The sequence below is a fragment of the Neoarius graeffei genome, chromosome 1 (genome assembly GCF_027579695.1).
Source record: "Neoarius graeffei isolate fNeoGra1 chromosome 1, fNeoGra1.pri, whole genome shotgun sequence".
In the NCBI taxonomy this organism is placed as follows: domain Eukaryota; kingdom Metazoa; phylum Chordata; class Actinopteri; order Siluriformes; family Ariidae; genus Neoarius; species Neoarius graeffei.
In genome coordinates this window covers 4,311,749-4,334,494 of record NC_083569.1, presented here as the reverse complement: position 1 = coordinate 4,334,494, position 22,746 = coordinate 4,311,749, and the positions used below count along the sequence as shown (strand labels likewise).

The window sequence follows — 22,746 nt, the reverse complement described above, 5'->3', positions numbered from 1 at the left end:
CTTACTATTGTCAGCACTGCTGCCTTGGACAATTAATCAATACCTTTTAAGCAATCAGATTTGAGAATTCAACAGTGCTGTGGGATAAGTCATGACAGACCTTGGTGTGAAGTGTCCTTCATGTGTGATGTCACGTTAACTAGCCCATGGACATGTAAGTGCGTTAGCCTAATCCTGTGGATCTGACTACCGTTAATCCGAGACTCAGTCAGTCACTCACACACATATGCGCGCATAAATGAAGATATGTTGTAGAAGTTACTTGCTGTGATGGTGATTTCCCAAGCTGAGAATCGCCCAGGTCTCGGGATTCAGTCATCTCATCAATTGTGAATCATGTCAGGAGTGAACATGCTAATCTGGACCATCTTGTTGCTTTATGCAGGTAAAGACTGCCTTCTTCAGTCAATTTTTAGCATAACCAGTGAATGACTCATGGTGATGTCTGTTTGCTCCATTATTCTAAATGTACTTGAGTCTCCAAAACTTGTCTGGTGTCAAAAGTGTGCTTTTTTAGTTGTGCACTGAAGCTAAATGTCTGGTATAGCTATTTAAAAAATTGTTAACCTCCATAAACTAATTTTAAACTAAGATTTTTAAAATGGCAGCAAGATTCCATATTTAAACATTTTACATCAAAGCAGAACTCCATCCATATCACTTCCAGCTTTCCGCTACAATTTCTCCTTGAGATGTTATGCAATAGCAAAATACACTGAGTTTCTGTTTGTCCAAAATGGCTGCCCCATATCAACCCAGCATTTAGCTACAAGTTGAAGTTTAGTTAATGTTTATAGGCCAATCCTGCCTATTCCCTCAGATACTACTGACCAATCCCACCTGCTCCCTCAAACACTCTTGACCCTTTGACTCTTGACACTTTGACCATTCCCTCAGACACTCGACCAAGCCCGCCTATTCCCTTAGACATGCTTGACCAATCCCAGAGAAACCTTACACAGTCTTGACCAATCCTGCACGTTCCCTCAGACACTCTTGACCAATCCTGTTTCTTCAGACACTCTTGACAAATCCCACCAATTCCCTCAGATATGCTTGACCAAACCCAACAGAAACCTTAGACAGTCTTGACCAATCCTGCACATTCCCTCAGACACTCTTGACCAATCCCACCTATTCCCTCAGACATGCTTGGCCAATCCCAACAGCAACCTTACACAGTCTTGACCAATCCTGCCCATTCCTTCAGACACGACCAGTCCTGTTCCCTCAGACGCTCTTGACCAATCTTGTCCACTCCCGCAAACTCTCTTGACAAATCCCACCTGCTCCCATGCATAGTCTTGTTCAATCCTGCCTGCTTCTACAGTTATTTTATTTTGTACTTGCCCACAATATATTGTGACAAACTTAATGTCAAACTATTTGTCAAATTATAAACAAATTTGTACTTTAAGCTTCCCCCCCCCAACAATAATCAGGACAAAACAGTTACTCATGATGAATAAATGGAAGCAGTAAATGTGTTGTGCAGTGCTGTACAAGCACCATGTACTCTTTACTGTATATTAGCCTCATTAGCATCATAACTAGGGTGCAAAACTAAAACAGCACATTTGAGACACCAAAGACATCTTGGTTGATGAACTACATTTAATTTAACCTGGATATTGTGTCCATTTGATTTTTTTTCCATCCAGTCTATTTCTAATCACATTATTGACCCTTAATAGAAGTATGTCTCGGAAGCTTCCTTCGTTTTAAATCGATAAATCTGAATGTGTTCCCAACCTACTGTTAGTGCAAATGTAGTGTTAGAGTTGTGTTCCCCATAGGATCCATAAAACCCATAAAGAGGCCATGTTGTACATTCATGGCCTCTCAGGGACAGTGCTTGAAATACACTCCTGTACTCAGATAAACAACAGCATTTTTATTTTGTAACAGATGCTCTCTTTCATGAGGACATTGATGCCTGCAAAAACAGTCCATGCCAAAATGGTGGTGTTTGCATAAGAAACAAAGGCAATTATACTTGCCAATGCTCTAAAAGTTCCCAAAATGGCCGACTCTATGGCGGGCCAAACTGCACGACTGTACTGCAAGGCTGTGAGCACCATCAATGCCAAAATGGTGCCACGTGCTCTCCTTTTCTCAGTAGCAGTCAACACAGGTACAGCTGCACCTGCCCTGAAGGTTACACCGGCACAAGGTGTGAGATTTCCACTACGTTCTCTTTCGAAAAGAATGGATTCTTACACATCAAAACAACCCTCAAGGACACAGTGGCACTTTTGAACACTACATTGAGTTTTCGCACAGTGCAAAAAACAACTACTCTACTTCACTGCGAAGTAGACGACTATGTACTCACACTGCAGTTGCACAATGGACGACTACGTCACTCCATGCAATGGGGCAACAACAGCGAGTCAGATCTGGTGGACCTTTTTCAGGATGTAGCAGATGGCCATTGGCATAAGGTGCAGGTTTCCTTGTACGAAAGTGTGCTAGGACTTGATTTGCATGACCCATCATGCACTGCAAAAACCTGCCACAAAGAAGCACTTGTGGAAAGGGATCTGGGATCTGGGTCAGGACAGTCCTCTTTCACTCTGATCCAGAGTGTCTATATCGGTGGAACAGGAAATGGACAAGTAAATTCGGACTCCTATTTCCTGGGCTGCATGCGAGATGTCTACATTCAGTCCCACCTAGTGGTTCCAGAGTTAAAGGTCAGAACTGAGCAGTTCAGCATGACTTTGGGCTGCAGGGAAAGTGATGGCTGTGAGGACAATCCATGCAGGAACAGAGGAAAGTGCATCAGCTTGGGATGGAAGAAGCACAAGTGTGAGTGCCGTCGTCCCTATGAGGGAAATGTCTGCTCTGAAGGTGAGGCGCTCTCTGAGATAAGTGTCATTGTGCTAATATTGTTACTATGGCGGAGGTCACACAGGGTTACAGTGTAATAATTAATAGAGGGTATGTATTTTCTGTCTGTCCTTCTGTCTCACTGGCTGTGTCTTTCTTTCTGCTAGCGTTCAACCTTTCTGTCTTTCTGTTGCTTACTCTATCTCTGTCAATCCTTCCATCTTTAGTTTTGCACTGCAGATAGAAGGCTGATGGTGCTAACAGGAAATGGAAGCTCATAGCCCTTAGTTTAGGACTGCGCAAACTACACAATGCTAAAACACTCTGTGTGTTCACAGAACACATCGCTGCACGGTTTGGACATGAAGATGTGGAAAGCTATGCAGTTTTTTCCGTGGACGATGACCCCATGGACACTTTCACTGTGTCAATGTTCATTCGCACACGGCGTTTAAATGGTCTGCTCCTCGTTTTTTCCAACAGTACGAGCCATTACTTGCACGTATGGCTGGATGGTGGGAAGGTCAAAGTTCAGGCGAATCACTTTGAAATCCTGCAGAGTCACGACGGAGTTAATGATGGACATTTTCACCTGGTGAGTGTGCATGTGGAGCGGGGAACACTCACGCTCTCGCACTCGGCTAGGACTCAGGCCTTGATGTCCAGCCGAGGTTTGATGATCCAATCAGGTGACACGGTTCATGTGGGAGGCTTAGAGGATCGAAAAGCCTCGTTAGCATTCAGTGGCTACTTTAAAGGATGCATCCAGGACCTGCGGCTGAACTTCAATCACCTGCAGTTTTACCCAATCAGCACTCCACTGGTTTCCTACAGGCTCAAGACAATGGTGCAGATTATGCAAGGCTGCAATGGCGATAATTACTGCAGGGTATGTGTTTTCTGTCTGCCTGTGTACATATGAGTCTGTCTTCTTTGGCTGGTTGATTCCTGTCTTTCTGTCTGCTTGTCTATCCAGTAGTATCAAGTAGCTTGTCTTACTGTGTATTTGTGTGTTAGTATATCTATTTGCCTGTTTATCTGTCTGTTCATCTATCTGTCTTTGTAAATATCTTTCTGTTTGTCTTTCTGTCAGTCTATCTCTCTTACTGTCTGTCTGTCAGTCTATTTACCTGTCTGTCTACCAGTCCATGCATCAATACATCTATCTGTCTATCTCTGTTTTTCAGTTGATTGGCTTATCTATCTATCTATCTATCTATCTATCTATCTATCTATCTATCTATCTATCTATCTAGTTTGAAGGCTCACGTGTCATGACAGTAACTCTGTTGTCTCGGTGTTGACTCATTGCTCTCTCTTTTATTTTGCAGATAATCCCCTGTCTGAATGGCGGTGTGTGTTACCCCATGTGGGATGATTTCACCTGCAGTTGCCCTCCGAACACAGCAGGGCGGCGCTGTGAGGAGCTGAAATGGTGTGAGCTTTCCCCATGTCCTGTTACTGCAGGGTGTCTCACACACGCTCAGGGATTCGACTGTGAGTACAGCTCCACAGACAAACTGAGACACTGTATACGTCTCACTTCTATATTAGGAGCTCAATGTGATTCAAATCAACTCGTTGTTTTAATCAAGTAACTCTGTATATATCAATAGGCTACATTTAAATGATTGTTGCTATGGTCACTTATGGTCATCTTTTATTTCTGTGCAAGTCCATGCAAGAAGGTTCTGGGTTTGATATTTGCGACTGGCAGGGGCCTTTCTGGGTGTGTCTCCTGGTGCCTGTGTGGGCTTCCTCCAGGTGCTGCGGTTTCCTCCCACAATCCAAAGCCATGTGGATTAGGTCAAGTGGTTACTCTAAATTGCCTATAGGTGTGTCGTTTGTCTCTTTGTGTTAGCCCTGCAATAGATTGGCAAGCTGCCCGCTTCTCACCCAAAGTCAGCTGGGATTGGCTCCAGATTCCCCTGCATCCCTGACAGATAAGCGGTATAGATAATGGATCTATGTTACTGATGTGAAATTTCGTTCCGGTGATCAGTTCCAAACTTCCAAATGTGATTGAACTTTTGAAATCAATTATTTCTTCATTCCTATAGTGAAATAAGTCAAATCAAGTCAAGCTTATTTGTATAGCGCTTTTAACAACAGACGTTGTCACAAAGCAGCTTTACAGAAAATTAAAGACTTTAAACATGAGCTAATTTTATCCCTACTCTATCCCTAATGAGCAAGCCTGTGGTGACAGTGGTGAGGAAAAACTCCCTCAGACAACCTGAGGATGAAACCTCGAGAGGAACCAGACTCAAAAGGGAACCCATCCTCATTTGGGTGATAACACATAGCATGATTATAAATAACTTGCTTCTATAACGGTGTCCTATAGAGTCACAAAGTATAACTGTGAAACCAGGAAATTCATGATAGTTTGAACACAAAGTCTGTTTTGTTGAAGCTATAAACTGTTCATTGCTGGAAACTTGAGTGTAAAACTGTTCATGACAACTGCAGTCCTAAAGTTAGCAAGTCAACTGTAGTCCTCAGGCATAGTGTCCAGAGCCATCTTCCAAGTGTGACTTTCGACTGTCCATGCGGGGCCATCCTCCACAGGGGTAATGTGATGAGACTCCAGCTACAAGCAGGGCATCGGGATGGATCAGGCAGGTCCGGAGAGCAGAAGAGGTCAGCATCACTGGTGTCTCAGGATTGATATGTAACTCAGAGAGGGACAGACAGAGGGAAGAGACTGGAGGGGGGAGGAATGACATAGGTTCTTAGGTATGCCCCCGATGTCACCTAAAGAGTAAGAACAGTGTACATTTTACACTGAGTGTAAGCAGGGACCCCTTATGAAAGAATCCTATAGTTATATACTATGGTTATACTATGGTCATCGTGACTATAGTATTTTGATGGTATTTTTGTCACTATAGGACTATACTATAGTAATACAATAGTTCTGGAGACTATAGTATTACAGACTATAGTTATACTATAGTTTTAGATACTACAGTTCACCAGACTATAGTGATACCATAGTTCACCAGACTATAGTAATACTATAGTTCTCCAGACTATAGTAATACTATAGTTCACCAGACTATGGTAATACTATAGTTCGCCAGACGATAGTAATACTATAGTTCGCCAGACGATAGTTATACTGCAGTTCACCAGACTATAGTAACACTATAGTTCACCAGACTATAGTAATACTATAGTTCTCCAGACTATAGCGATACTATAGTTCACCAGACTATAGTAATGCTGTAGTTCTCCAGACTATAGTAATACTATAGTTCACCAGACTATAGTAACACTATAGTTCTCCAGACTATAGTGATGCTGTAGTTCGCCAGACTATAGTAATACTATAGTTCACCAGACTATAGTGATGCTATAGTTTGCCAGACTATAGTGATACTATAGTTCGCCAGACGATGGTAATACTATAGTTTGCCAGACCATAGTAATACTATAGTTCGCCAGACTATGGTAATACTATAGTTCGCCAGACTATAGTAATACTGTGGTTCTCCAGACTATAGTAATACTAGGGTTCTCCAGACTATAGTAATACTATAGTTCACCAGACTATAGTGATACTGTGGTTCACCAGACTACAGTGATACTATAGTTCTCCAGACTATAGTAATACTATGGTTCTCCAGACTATAGTAATACTATAGTTTGCCAGACTATAGTAATGCTATAATTCGACAGGCTATAGTAATGCTATAGCTCGCCAGACTATAGTAACGCTATAGTTCGCCAGACTATAGTAATACTATAATTCACCACCAGACTATAGAAATACTATGGTTCTCCAGACTATGGTAATACTATAGTTCACCAGACTATAGTGATACTGTAGTTCACTAGACTATAGTAATGCTGTAGTTCACCAGACTATAGTAATACTATAGTTTGCCAGACTATGGTAATACTATAGTTCTCCAGACTATAGTGATACACAGCAAAATCCCCAGTGTTGAATTAACACCCAGAGTGTTTGTATAGGTCCAACTAGACACAAATTAACTCTGAAAGTGTTAATTCAACACTGAGGAATTTGCTGTGTACTATAGTTCTTCAGACTATAGTAATACTATAGTTCTCCAGACTATAGTAATACTATGGTTCACCAGACTATAGTAATACTATAATTCACCAGACTATAGTGATACTGTAGTTCACCAGACTATAGTAATACTATAGTTCTCCAGACTATAGTAATACTATGGTTCTCCACCAGACTATAGTAATACTATAGTTCTCCAGACTATTGTAATACTATAGTTCACCAGACTATAGTGATACTATAGTTCACCAGACTATAGTAACACTGCAGTTATCCAGACTATAGTAATACTATAGTTCACCAGACTATAGTAATACTACTAATTACTATAGTCTGGTGAACTATAGTATTTCTATGGTCTGGAGAACTATAGTATTACTAATGTCTGGTGAACTATAGCATTACTATAGTCTGGTGAACTACAGTATTACTATAGTCTGGAGGTGAACTGTAGTATTACTATAGTCTGGAGAACTATAGTATTACTAATGTCTGGTGAACTATAGCATTACTATAGTCTGGTGGTGAACTTTAGTATTACTATAGTCTGGTGGAGAACTATAGTATTGCTGTAGTCTGGTGAACTATAGTATTGCTATAGTCTGGTGGTGAACTATAGTATCACTATAGATATGGTGAACTATAGTGTTACTATAGTTTGGTGAGCTACAGTATTACTATAGTCTGGAGAACTATAGTATTACTATAGTCTGGTGAACTATAGCATCACTATAGTCTGGTGAACTATAGCATCACTATAGTCTGGTGAACTATAGCATTACAATAGTCTGGTGAATGAACTATAGCATTACTATAGTCTGGTGAACTATAGCATTACTATAGTCTGGTGGTGAACTTTAGTATTACTATAGTCTGGTGGAGAACTATAGTATTACTATAGTCTGGTGAACTATAGCATTACTATAGTCTGGTGGTGAACTTTAGTATTACTATAGTCTGGTGGAGAACTACAGTATCACTATAGATATGGTGAACTATAGTATTACTATAGTCTGGAGAACTATAGTATTTCTATAGTGTGGAGAACTATAGTGTTACTATAGTTTGGTGAGCTACAGTATTACTATAGTCTGGAGAACTATAGCATTACTATAGTCTGGTGAACTACAGTAATACTTTCACCAGTATAATACTTACTGGTGAAAGTGTGTGCCGGTGTTTGCGCATGCGCATTGGGGCTTTGTAGGACGCATTGACGTGTAGGACAGTTTATCAGAACACCTGGCTGAGCCGCGACGCTGACAGAGCGCGCGCGTAGGCAGCCATTTGCCGGCATTTTTAAATCACTGCTGTCCTGTCGCTCCATTCTTCATCTGTCTAATCTTTGTCTAGTCTCAACAAGTAAAATAATCCACGCTGTCTGTTAAAAACTTCATTTATTGGTTAAAACTTGTGTTACTAGAACTCCGCGAGCAATTCCCTCAGCAGGCATTCACAACGCTCTTCCGGGTCTCGTTTGGGAAAACATGGAATGTTCCATTACGCGGGAAAATAGAGGGGTGTCCCGGGTTCTTTGTGGAGCAGTCCATTTTGACGGGGGTGTTTCAGGGGTAATGACTTTAAAGCCATTTGGAGGGTTCAATAAGGTATTTTTGTTCATGTCAGTTATTGTATGTATTTTATAGAATGTGAGAGAATGTGGCTTCATTTGATCAAGCACACTCCAGCAGTTTCTGCAGAGGAAATGCAATCTAGTTTGAGTACTATCGTATTACTATAGTCAGATAACTATAGTATTACTATAGTTCGAGTACTATAATATTACTATAGTCTAGAGAACTATAGTATGACTATAGTCTGGAGAACTATAGTTTCTAAAACTATAGTATAACTATAGTCTGTAATACTATAGTCTCCAGAACTATAGTATAACTATAGTATAGTCCTATAGCAACGAAAATACCATCAAAATACTATAGTCACGATGACTATTGTATAACTATAGTATATAACTATAGGTAGTTTTTTTTTTTTTTTTTTATCAGACATCTAATTTTTGGGTTTGTTTACCTGACATGTTTCGACGTACAACTTCCGTCTTCCTCAGAGTGTCACCGGATGTTATTGGTGACGCATCTTTTATCAGCTGCTGTATCTGAAGGCCTGGCCTTCCTGTCTGGTTTGACAGGTCGGTCACACCTTATACTGTCTGTTCGTCCCCTGCAAGATGTCACTCCAGGTATGGGAGAGCATGTATGCTCCCTCATCCCGGTTGATGGTCCTTGGGCTTCGCTTACGGATCTCCATGGCCTCCCTGATCCAGCGCTGATGTTTGTTATCTTCTGTGCGGATGACTCTGGCATTCCCCCAGTCCATAATGTGATTTTCCCTTTTGCAATGATCTGTTATAGCTGACTTATACCAGACAGGGAGGCCACGCCTTCAGAAACAGCAGCTGATAAAAGATGCGTCACCAATAACATCCGGTGACACTCTGAGGAAGACGGAAGTTGTACGTCGAAATATGTCAGGTAAACAAACCCAAAAATTAGATGTCTGATAAAAAAGAAAAAAAAAACTAACTATATTTAATATAAGACATAATGAACGTAATCAAAAGATATAACTATAGGATTTTTTCATAAGGGGTGTCTTATTAATCTATAGTGATGCTATAGTATTTCTAAATAAGTATAGTACTTGTATAGCACTAAATAATACTATAGTCTTTATTGTGTAACTATAAGAATCCTATAGTTACTAGTTCAGTGTTTTGAATAGCTATGGTAACTCTACTGTGCTGATAGTAAAACTATCATAATCCTATAGCTACTACTATAGTATATTTGTATAACTATAGTATTACTATAGTTCTAATGGTAATACTACTGTGCTGATAGTAAAACTATAGTAATCCTATGGCTACTACTATAGTATTTTTGTATAACTATAGTATTACTATAGTTTTAATGATAATACCACTGTGCTGACAGTAAAACTATAGTAATCCTATAGTAAATACTATAGTATTTCTAGAAAACTATAGTTTTACTATTGTTGTTATAGTACTGTAATACTATAGTAATACTATAAAAACTATAGTTATACCATAGTATAACTATAGGATATTTTCATAAGAGCGACTCTGGCAAGGCTAACTATGACAGCATAACTAAAAGGGAACAGCCAGAAGGTAACACAGACATGCGGGAGCCCGGGGACATAAAGCAGCCAGCCACTAGTCTTTGGACTGATTGTGAACATCAGGTCTAAAAATAGCAGTACACAGGATTTCTTGGACTCGGGGATTATCCCAAAGTGGATTAAACCTGCTGTGTGCTGAGACTGCGGTGGCACAGTGGTGTAGTGGTTAACACCATCGCATCACAGCAAGAAGGTTCTGGGTTTGAGCCCCGTGGTTGAAGGAGGGCCTTTGTGTGCGGAGTTTGCATGTTCTCCCCATGTCTGCGTGGGTTTCCTCCAGGTGCTCTACTAACTGGCTACTCTAAATTGCCCATAGGTGTGTTTGTGTGAGTGCAAGGAAAGAACCAGCCACCCTACTGCTGCATTTCCGGCCAAGTCAACCAAACATGGTTCGGTGGTGAAGACGTGCTAAGAATGCAACAAATCTCATTAATCTGCATCATATCGAGAACACATGCATGGCTATACTCATATCACTTTCCTTCTCAGTGATGATCGATAAATACGCTAGCGGTTGGAACAAAGTTGCTGCCCTGTGTACGGGGATTCCATCTGACGTCAGGTTTGAGTGAAAATAAGAATTACAAACACACTATTTTCCTCTCCACCTCACAGGTGTTACGAATGTCACTCTTCGTGAAGGAAACCCCATCATCCTGTTTCGAGGTAACGGCAAAATCCGCCGCCCCCTCCACAGCATGTCGTTAACGTTCCGCACGAGGAGTCGTGACGCCACACTGCTGCATGCCTCACAAGAAAATGACTTCATTACAGTTTTCCTCAAGGACAGACGACTTGTTCTGGAGCTTCAGAGTAGCTCAAACATCTCACTCCGAGTGCAGAGCCGGTGAGGGATGAATGCATGTACTCTCACTACTACTACTACTACACCCTGATCAGAGCAGTTTGATATCATTCAGCCCCTTTATGATCACATCTCTCAAAGAAATCTGGAATCAGTCATGCCATAAAGGTTATTGGTTTTCAAAAAAACCAGCCTAATTAAACATTATCTAACATAATTAACTAGCTAGTTAACTACTAGTACAGCAGCTCATAGTTGTCACAGGGTGACACGAGTGAGATGTAAGCCCCTGATTTTCAACTGTGATTTATTTATTTAACGTCAAATGAAATTGTTAAAATATAAAGTAACCATGACATACTTTTTATGACCAACATTATCTAAATTAGGTATTAGATAAGTTCACGGACATTGATCCTGGTATTTATTTCCGCCATTTCACCCCTGGTGAGGGAAAGTTTTGACATCTTTGCTCTAACTCAACTTTACATCCACACTAATGATGCAAAAACCACCAAAACATCTGCAATTTATTTTAAAAAAATTCTTCAATAGAATTTCAGTTTCTAGGGAAGAATCAGAAATGTGCCAATATTTTTTTTTGTTGTTGTTTTATTTACACTTTTTATATTGAATTTTTTTTAGCCGGGTACTGGTGACTGATGGACGTTGGCACAATGCCATTCTGAGCATGAACAACCCATCCGCGCCAACCTCCAGGTGGTCCATGGTCCTTGACAACCGTCGAGACCAAGTGTCCATCTCCTCCACCTCTTCTGGAGATCTGGATTTCCTGAGGGAAGACACGGACATCCTTCTGGGCGGCTGGGAGCTCGATACTGGGACAAATTTGGATGGATGTCTGGGTTCGGTGGAAATCGGTGGCCTTATTTTGCCATTTTATGCAGAAACAGAACTCAGTATGCCCAGACCTCAGGAGGAAAAGTTCTTGAGAATGTCCGGAATGCTGAACTTGGGGTGCTGGAGCTCTGATATTTGCAATCCAAACCCTTGCCACAATGGAGGCCAGTGTGAGGATCTTTTCGACCTCTTTAAGTGTCGATGCCCAGCTGATCGGCACGGTAAGATTTGCGAGGTCAGGACCAATCCCTGTGCCTCAGATCCTTGCGTTCGTGGATCCTGTGTCATTGTTTCTGAAGGTTACAAGTGTGTGTGTGAGTCAGGATACATCGGTCAGCGCTGTGAAAACAAACAGGACGTATGTGTGGGACACAAGTGCCGTAATGGAGGTACCTGCCTCAGAGGAATCAAACAATATGCCTGCCTTTGCCCAAGTAACACAACTGGAGCGCTCTGTCAGTAAGTCACAAAAACACAATCCTTTTTCTTTCATCCTTTTATGGTATTTGTAAAAATTCGCAATACAAGTCACTTGTATTGCTTCTTGTTTGTCTTTTATGGGTGTGTATTTATGGATATTGTTATTATTTGTGGGTGTGGCCACAAATAATAACACTGATAAAATCACTATCAGTGATTTTAACATTCAGATTTTGTTCAGAAATCAATTTTATTTTTTATTTTAAATGTTTTTATTTTTTAATTTAAAATATTTAATTTCAATTTTATTTTTATAAATTATATATGTATTAATTTGTAGTATTAATTGTTCATAATTTTATTAATTTAATTTTTAATATTTTATTTTAACATTCAGATTTTGTTCTGAAATTAATTTAATTATTTTTTATTTTAAAAAATAATTACAATTTTATTGATTTTATTTTATTGTTAATTGTTCAGAAATTAATTTGATTTTTTTATAAATTTGATTTTTTGTAAATTTTTATTAAATGTTCTTTATTAATTTTATTAATTTAATTTTAACATTCAGATTTTGTTTAGAAACTAACAAATGAAGTTGAATTTGAATGTCAATGTCTTTTATCTTTTCAGAGAACGAATGCCAGAAATGCCTTGGTACATCGACAGGCTTCCGTGAGTTACCTTTCCGTGATATAATCCCTGATACATTAACGTGCTTTTAATGAATGAAGAATAAAAGGAATACAAGTAGATCTTTTGAGTAGTATGATTATCGTACCACTATTTTGCATATATTTCCAGGAACTGATAGTTGCTCGTGGATAATGGTGTATAATGTGTGAATTGTCTCGTCAGGTCTCCCAGGTTGCCGGTGTCCATCTGTGGGAATGACAAGTGGACTTACAGCTGCTTTAATGGTGGAAACTGCTCCATGGTTGAGGACAAGTGTGACTGCCTGCGTGGGTTTTCTGGACAGTGGTAAGCTTGCAATAATAATAATAATAATAATAATAATAACAGCCTGAAAGGGAATTTGATGAGTTTTGATCACCTGTAATTGTCACCATCAGCGTATCTGCGTAAAGCTTCATATTTTCACCTGGAGTTGATCAGAGAGTCCATTCTGGATTCACGTTTATCCCTGTCTGCATGTGACTTGACCCTTTTTATGGATTAGATCATTGTGTGGAAATGTATAGATAGATATATAGGCAAACTAATCAATCACATTTGTGGAACACACTGATGGAGAAAAGATGACAAGATGAGAACTTTAAGTCAAAATGGCAAGAAATCGTTAGAGAAATGGATCACACTGGAGGAAATCCTCCTGACTACTGTCCCGCTTGTGCGTAGGTGTGAGCTGGAGCTGGACGAGTGTGCTTCTGGCCCGTGCATGAACGGCGGATACTGCCGCAATCTCATCAACAGATTCCAGTGTGTGTGTGAGATCAGCTTCGCCGGCGAGCGCTGCCAGATCGACATCAGCGATTTCTACCTGTACGGTTTCCTGCTGATGTGGCAGAACATCTTCCAGCTGCTCTCCTACCTCATCCTGCGCATGGACGACGAGCCTGAGATTGAGTGGAATGGTGCCAATGATGAGTAAAGTGGAAAAAAAACAGAGGAGTGAGTGACGAATGTATTGAAGAAACTCAGCATGAAAGGAGAACTCTGAATTAGTTAAGTACATCGTTCATTTGATGGTGTACGAGTTGCGTTTTTATTTGTAATGGACAGTGATAATGTGGACATTTTATAAATACAAAATATAACGAAGTTTTAAAAGAGAAGTTCTTTCAGAAATAAAGTCCACAATTTTGTACAAGACGTGTTCAGTGTCTGAAGGTTTTTTTTTTTTCTGGAGCTAACAAACTAATGTAGCTAACACATAAGGGAAGCTTACTGTAGCCTCCAGTTTAGCAACGCGAACTAAACTGTGTGTATCACACACTCGTGTCGTTAATCAACGATGGGATAGTGTGATGCAGCCTGACACAAGGCGGAGTTACTGTTGTGGATTTTCAAATAACATCAAGTCACAAAGTGTTTTCTTTTACGTGACCACTATTTTATTTATTTATTTTTTAAACCCATACATTTGTTAAGGGTATTGATAGGTTTTGATCCATCTGTACTGAAAGAGGTCAAATTGACAAAGTATGAGCTAGAGATGTCGACCTCTGCCTCCTGAGAGATTCTACCTCATGGATCCGGGAGCTCACTGACACAGACACAGCTGCTCAGAGATGTTTCTCAGTTTATTATCGGACAAACATGAGTATATCCACATCCAAGAGTGTGTTGTAGCTCTGTGATTGGATGATGATTTAATTGACGAAGCTAAGTTATCTATCCATCCATCCATCCATTATCTCTAGCCACTTATCCTGTCCTACAGGATCGCAGGCAAGCTGGAGCCTATCCCGGCTAACTATGGGCGAGAGGTGGGGTACACCCTGGACAAGTCACCAAGTCATCGCAGGGCTGACACAGAGACAAACAACCATTCACATTCACACCTACGGTCAATTTAGAGACACCAATTAACCTAACCTGCATGTCTTTGGACTGTGGGGGAAACCCACACGGACACGGGGAGAACATGCAAACTCCACACAGAAAGGTCCTCGTCGGCCGCTGGGCTCGAACCCAGGACCTTCTTGCTGTGAGGCAACAGTGCTAACCACTACACCACCGTGCCGCCCGCTAAGTTATCTATGTATGACATAAACAGGTCATGAAGCATGACATCCCTGGTTTAGACTCCACTACTGTATGCAAGAAGAGAGACATTCTGTACCATTACATCACCCGTCAGGATCAGAGTCTTATGAAAAGAAGACAGTCATTACTGGTAAACGTGACTTTCATTAAGCAGAGAGCAGAATGTGCGAGTGAAGATAAATCTCAAGGATTTAACTAACCAAAAGAAGTCCCAATCAGAACAGCCTGTACCAGTTTCAAGCATGCCAACAGATTTCTCTATCAGGTATACCAGTATGTAAATTTCTTCCTCAAATCCTGAGCCATATACAGTTCTGCTTTAGCGTCAGAGATATTTCTGAGCCAGCAGTCTTATATTCCAAGTATGCCATCCCTCTGAATTAGTGTTTACTTTGGCTTCAAAGCCTCTGAGAAGTATTGTCTCCAAACCAGTCCCTATTCCCTTAAAAGGCAAAGTGTACAAGGGTCTGAATGGAGGGAGCTGTGACGCAATTCCATTTCATACAACCCATCAGTCCCCCTGTCGGCCAGACACAGAATTACATCACACGGTCTGATGTGAGCCCTTTCTGTGGGTCCTGTCCTGAAAGTAGCATGCAAACGCATGACTTCTGTAAAAGTCGTTGTTTATGAAGTAAAGAGTTACGAGGATGAAGAGGCAACCCCAAACCACGAGTGCAGTATTTATGACCAGCTGAATGATATTAAACAAGAGAATGGTTGAAAGTTACATCTCAGTAGGATGACCTGAGAGGAACAATGCCTTTACCACACAGGACTTTGAAAAGTAAAGTTCATTTCTGTGTGAGTTTTCTTCTCTTGCAGGTTAAACACACTGATTAATCTTGTTGTAAAAAGGGGTCTGGACAGTTCACAGTTACTGCACTCAATGACCTTGGATGTTATCTAGGGTAAAGTGGACAAACATGTTGGCACAAACCTGAACTTGAATCCCTCATGTAAATAATAAAATCCTATTTACTCAGCCTGGGTACAGGACAAGAGCATGTGTTTAAAGGAGAGAAAATGTCTTTACAGGAGAGAAAAATCTCTTTTTAGATTTTGTGTTACCCTTGCAAAGCCTTTCCCATACTCAGGGAGGCAGATTTGAGTGGGGATGCACTATAAGGCATAGAATAATGCACTACACAACCTATAATAGTCCACAAAATATATTGTATGGCCTATAATAACACTTATAATGCACTATAAAGCATATCGTAATGTACATGATTCACTATAAAGAGTATAATGTCTGTAATGCCTATACTAAGATTAGATTAGATTAGATTAGATTAGATAAAACTTTATTGATCCCTTTGGGTGGGTACCACTAGAATGGCACATACCACTAGAATGGCACATATCAATACTAGTAGTCCCTGAGAAAGTCTATAATGATTTGCATAATACAGTGTTACCTGTAATTCTTTAATACTTTTTACAACCTACAGTAGGGCAATTCCATGTAAATGTCAACCTCACCATGCAAAAATAAAGCAACATGTAATACATCAAAACCACTCCCAGAGATATCACCTAGGCCTGTATTTTACAGATGTGAATAAGTTGAACCAATTTGTAACCAACCTAATATGTCACTGTCAGTCTTTCTTTCTTATAATGTAAAACCCAAGCTAAAATCAACTTTGATCATGTACAATTCTATATTATTGCCACAAGCCACAGAAATGTATGCTAAAATCCACAAAACAGCAAAACAATAGCCATCCTCAATATTATTTAAGAACTTTGATAGTTTTAGCTGATATTTAGAGAGTTTTTCAAAGGGTTATGGTGGTTAAATTGCTGATTTTCTAAACATATGCCATGTCTATTTCAGACGCGTCACATCCATAACGGAATTATGTCACATCCATAACGCTGATTTTTTCTTCCTAGATTCTGCTTGAAATAGAAAATATTTTAAACAAAGGCTTTTTTTATTTTCAGCTAAGACTCCTTTATTAAATGCATGCCTGCATTTGGATATTATGTTTGCAATTTCACAGAGTTTGATGAATATGTGTAGTCACCCTGGAAATGGGGTATTTTTTCCGTCACATCCATAACGCATGTCTTTTTTGGCATTTTCTAGAGTTCTAAATGTACTATGGGAATTCTTTTTTTCCCATGACTTCTCCAATATGAGAGGTCTTAAAAATATACAACAAATTTTAAAATACTGGAAAGGAATAAAAATTAACTAGGTCAGTTGTTGCCATTTTGAGTCCAAATGTCACATCCATAACGCTGGAATTGCTCAGTAACTATCTAAACATCATTATATGTTATAATTTATGGAAATGCAAAAGTCCAGGTCAGGTGAGTGTACTTTTACAAAAAAGTCAGTTCCTGACAGGATGTCCTCACACACTTCCATGACATTGGTCAGAAATGTGTGTGTTTTACCCCTCCCATGTGAAGAAGGGTCAACGTTGGAGTATATATAACCAATCAGTCAGGCAACTGAGTCAGCATTTCCACTCAGACTCGTCATGATGAATCTCAGGGTTGTCGTCGTCGCCCTTTGGGGGCTTGTGGCGTGCGGTTCATGTAAACCGGTGACACACAACATCACTCTGCCGCTCTGCGACTCTCCAGAGGCTGAAGCTGCCGCTCAGGTGGCTTTGGATTTCATCAACGCGCAGCACACACATGGCTACAAATATGCCCTGAACCAAATCGAGGACATCAAGGTCATTAATAAGGTAAAGAGCTATTGAATATGGTGAGGAGCTGTACAACTATACAGCTATGCAGCACTGGTGATAAAGATGACAGTTAAGACATGACAACTGAAAGTTCAGAATCTGGTTCAAGGGGACAACGATGGCAGCTTGGCTATCCTGGGACATGAACACTTCCAATCCGAAGTACAATGTAAATCTATAGGGACCTCAGTAACGATGTTAGTAATTTAATAACGAGAGGTGCGTGTCAGGGACTACAACATTCATAAACTTGGGAAATTCTTCTTATTTTATTTTTTCAGCTGTCATCGTCCATTGCCAACACCATCTTGACATTTAAGCAAGCAAACAAAAAATGTCAGCTTTTATTTCTAAAACATAATTTTCTTGTCATGTTAAGTGGGTTTCCCCTTGAAAAACTGTAAAGTGTAGCTTTTAAATGTTATGGGAAATTCACAATAAAGAAAAATACCTTATTATGACAAAAATAAGCTCAAACATGGACTTCTAATAGTAATAAACAAGCCAGGGCCTAGATCTAGCATATTTTATGGTATTTAGCCTAGTCTACATTATCAGTACATAACAAACATGCTGCGAGTCTCACCAAGCATTAGGTGTAATAAAATATATCGCATCCAAAGCCCACATCTGCAGTTGTGATGACGTCACGTAAAAGCGTCCACGATGCTGTGACCTTTTCGTTCTCGTCACTTTTGCTTTGTTTGTTCAACAACATAACCTAACAGATTTGCCAAGGCAAAATTCAAGTAGGAGCCCTGCGTCCAGGATGCATTAAAATTCTGAACATGCATTTTTTGCCATTTTTGTGTGTAAAACATGCACGATTTCTGCATTAATGTGATCCCTGATAGGTCTAAATTGTTTGGTTGCAGGTTGACGGAACACACACCTATCTGTTGGAGCTGGAGTTCCTCGAGACTAAGTGCCACGTCCACAACCCAAAATCTGTGCCTCACTGTGATGTTAGACCCAAGATCGAAACGGTAAGTGTCGCTTTATTGCAACATCAGCACTTCTGAATATAACTCGTTAGGCTAACTAGTGTTCTCGCTGTAATGATTTCTGTTTTAAAAAATCTCCCAAATCTTAGCAGCAAAGTCAGTTTACGTTTGTCATGTGACAGAGTTAGAGATCATGTTGGTTTAACTGTGATAGTTTAAATGAGTTATCATGGGACACCGACGTTGGAAAGTCTTCAACAGATGAGTTTACACTTTGCGATTTCTCTGTGCTTTGTTACCTTGAAGAGAAAAAAAGGACGCTTGCAAGGGAGCGACTGTTTATAGCTTAAAGAAAGTGAGAACAGGAACTTGTATCATGGACATTCCATAACTAAATGGAACTGTAAACAGATAAAAAAAGACTTGTCCTTTTTAATTATGCATTTGTTCTTCTCTCTTGTTGTCCATTAGGCAGTTGAAGCGGACTGCGATGTAGCGCTCTCTGAAGCTGACGGGCACTTTTCTGTCATAGCATTCAAGTGCAAGAGTGAATTAGGTCAAATATCAATCTTTATTCAGTTTTCATTAACAGACTGCATTAAAATGATTGCTTATTGTTAAGAGGATGTAGATGTTTTGATCAATATACATATATTAATACTCTTATTCCTGTTCTTTTTTTTTTTGGGGGGGGGGGGGGGGGAGCAGAATCATTTGGCCCTTGTCCAGGCTGCCCTTTTCTGCAGCCACTGAACAACACGGCCGGCAATGAGCTGGTCCACACCTCACTGAGGCACTTCAACAAAAACCACACCCTCAATGCTTTCATTCTTCTCGAGGTTGGGCGGCTGTCATCTCAGGTAACACTGACCCTGAATACAGTGAGGGTAGAAGTGATGAAGTCCTTGGATAAATATGTTGGTGTTTTGTTTTTGTGTCACAAATGCCAAGAGAACAAGCCATAGTTAAGTCTGAAGTCTCAGTGTAACAATGGAGATTCAGAAGTAAAATGGTGATCCATAAAGATTGCAACAAACAAAGTGAAAACGCAATCCAGATAGCCACAAAATGATAAGATGTAAAGAGGCGAGTATCAGCAAGGTCAAAGGGTAATCCAAAAACAGGTCTAATGAACATAAAGGTTAGGGTTTAATTTAAGGACTCGTGACTTGACTCAGACTTGGACTCATGCATTAACCGCATTCGGAATCGTAAATTGGAGACGAGGACTCAGATTTTTTGGTTTTGGTTGCGATTCCAGCTATGATATTGAATTTACACTTTGTTGAATTAATTCAGTATCATAGTCGCCACTGAAGTCCACTCGATCCTTGTTTACCGTCAATGGATCGGTCACTCGTCAAACAGTCCGCCAAAATCCGAGTAGGAAATGGCCGCAACAGCCTCCGGGGAATGGCTGAAGGTAGCTGTCAGTCAAACGCAAGTTAGCCAATGGGAATGCATTCCTGGACAGCCCACCCACACGTGAAGTTTGTGCCAAAACTGCAAGCAAAAAGTCAGGGAGCGCAAACGAGAAAGCTGGAATCGCAACCAAAATAAATTACGTCAAACAAAACTGAGAAAGACGCGGAACAAAAATAAAAGGTTTCTGAAGAGTAATAGACTGATATTTTGCACGATTACACGAATAATTTGTTTGCCAGTCTAAAAAAATTGACTTTTTTTTCTTTTTTTGTATTTTGATTTGTCATTTTTGTTTGATATTTCAAAAGTATTGTATAAACATTTTGGCACAAAAGTGATTCCATATTTTTGCAGGTGGTGTCCGGTGGGCCCTTATTTAGAGCTGAATACGCCATTATCGAAACCAACTGCACAAGTGTGGACGATGAGAACTGCATCCCTCTGAACCATGCGGTTGCTGTAAGTGTGTCATGCAACACAGAAACAAAAATAAATTAAGCCACTTTCAAGTGTAATGCAGTTAAATCATGGTGACCTTGTTTACCTTTTCCTTAGCACCATGGATTCTGTCATTCTCAAGGCCATGGACTTCATGTGAAAGTTGACTGCGAAATCTTTCCACCAGTAACTAAGCACTAATACATTATTTGAATGACCACTTAGCAATTTGTTTAAAGAATTTAAAAAATAACCAACCATTTTACTTGAACAGCCCCCACAAACTAAATTCAAATCTAATCTTCTTTCAACAGCACAATGCGACACTTCCTGCTCTACCAGCCGGGCCAGCATCCCCATCCATCACCCAGGGCTTCCAGCACCACAAACTCACAACCCTGCATGACCCTCATGCCACCGGCCTCTTATCTGTAGAGTCTGAATCAGCTGAGAAAGCACCAATCGTCAAAAGGACAGTGGTAGAGCCTCCAACAAGTGGGGTATTAGGTGCTGAACCACTATTTCTGGTTCCGAGGTGCCCAGGGAAAATCAGACACTTTTGAGTCTACTCTTTAAATGTGCCCTTGATACATTTATGTAGTGGGCATTAGGTTTTCCATGGGCACAAAAGCTTGTTGGGTTGAGTTTTGTGGAAATATTGAACTCCTATGCTTAATCCTGCAAACAAGAGCAGCCCCCATTTCAAATTACTGTACTTGTAGCTGTTTGATCTGTACCATTTTAGTGTAATAAAATGGCCCCCAAACAGAGACTCTTTTCCTTTTGTATGCCAAGTTGTGGTTAATAAGGGAGAAAAGTGTTTACTGTTCCTTAGTTTTAGTCCTAACGTGGGAAACATACCATTTTAGAATGATTCTAGCATTCTGGCTTTGAATGCAGCATAACATGTAGAGTGATATTGCTATCTACTACTTTTCAGAATACAACATAAAACTATTTTATCTTCACAGAGATAAGAGAGCAAAAGTTATTCCTCAGGCAATTTTTTTTTCTAAATTGAGGGAGACTAGCTGACCAGTGAACTACCTGCTGCACTTGGCTGAGACTTCTATCCAAAGAAACTGCCAACTGAGTGAAGATCCAACTGAGCAGTTGAGGAATTAAGGGCCTTGCTCAAGGTCCAAACAGTGTCAGCTCCTGACTCGTGACATTTCAATCAGGAACCCAAAGCCTTACCCTCTGAGCCACCTCTCTTACCATCTATTTAGATGTTAGTCATATACCATGGCACAATAACATTTTTTACAGGGAAGAAATTATCTCTCTCATTTATCTTCAGTAAGTGCTTTACCCTGGTCAGGGTTGCACTGACTCTGGAGCCCATCCCAGGAACCTTGGGCATGAGGCAGGAATACACTCTCGATTATGAATCTCTTCCAGAGTAAAGGAATTTCCAAGGACCCCTTATCGTATATATACACATTTAACCTAACTGTTAATTTATTCAAACCATTAGGGCACTGGAGATACATTACAGACCCTTGGAGGTCCCCAGACCTCACTTTGAGAACCATGTCCTGAAATGATACACCAGTCCATTACAGGGCCCCATACACACACTGATGGGTAATTTAGCATAGGCTGTCCACCTATCAGCATGTTTTTGGGAGGTGGGAAGAATCCTGAGTAAACCTACATGCACATGGGTAGGAACTTCCTGTGAAACTCCATACAGACCGAAACTGTGAGATTGCATCACAAGACGATGTGCCACCATGCTACCCAACACAACATTTACACACTACTTATTGGGATATAATTTTTTGGGCAGACATTAAAAATAAAAAATAAAAAAATACTCGAGTCAGTTTAATATTTTATGAGACTTGAATAAAAATTAAAATATGCACTGTTAAACATGTAGGGACGAATAAAAAAATTACATAAGCACTTGACCACTTACCATCTGGTCAGAGTTTAGATGTACTGAACTTTGGACCAGAGAAACTAGAAAACAGCTTGGCCTTGTTAGCCAGTACAACAAGAACCCAGTGTTTGCTAAAGGTTTCTGAGGTTTATCCAAAATTAAGCACAGAAATCTCCCCTGTCACAGGGTCAGAGTCCAGGGCCAGTGGAGGGTCACCAAAAATACTGGGCCTCATTGGAAGAGATCAGCTTGAAAAGCTTGTGCATTTGTTTTGGTGGCTCTGGCTTAGCAGCAAATTTGGGAAAGTTGGCCACTTTTAAAGTCCATATCCTGGACTAATTTCGGGGTGTGTGTGTGTGTGGGGGGGTGTTTATATGAAAGTACGTCCCTTTAAACACTCATCCAGAAGGGTAATTTTGCACAAGGCCATCTGTCTACAGCAGAAAAAAATAAAATAACAAAAAGCGTCTGGAAAAATC

At 40.2% G+C, this 22,746-nt stretch overlaps 2 protein-coding genes across 2 annotated transcripts; both read left to right on the top strand.

Annotated features, from left to right (window-relative positions):
- The first annotated feature begins 336 nt into the window (after nt 1–336).
- Nucleotides 337–13,815, top strand: crb1 (crumbs cell polarity complex component 1). The gene is made up of 9 exons (XM_060916329.1): nt 337–385; nt 1,909–2,853; nt 3,171–3,721; nt 4,164–4,329; nt 10,655–10,886; nt 11,490–12,164; nt 12,762–12,803; nt 12,987–13,109; nt 13,488–13,815. The coding sequence occupies exons 1-9, from the start codon at nt 337–339 to the stop codon at nt 13,738–13,740; spliced, it is 3,036 nt and encodes a 1,011-aa protein (XP_060772312.1). The 3' UTR covers nt 13,741–13,815.
- A 3,544-nt stretch (nt 13,816–17,359) lies between these two features.
- On the top strand, nt 17,360–21,009 carry LOC132886476 (alpha-2-HS-glycoprotein-like). The gene is made up of 7 exons (XM_060921157.1): nt 17,360–17,569; nt 18,448–18,558; nt 18,988–19,072; nt 19,225–19,376; nt 20,296–20,400; nt 20,497–20,565; nt 20,694–21,009. Exons 1-7 carry the CDS (start codon nt 17,360–17,362, stop codon nt 20,940–20,942), a joined length of 981 nt encoding a protein of 326 aa, XP_060777140.1. The 3' UTR covers nt 20,943–21,009.
- Nucleotides 21,010–22,746: the final 1,737 nt, after the last annotated feature.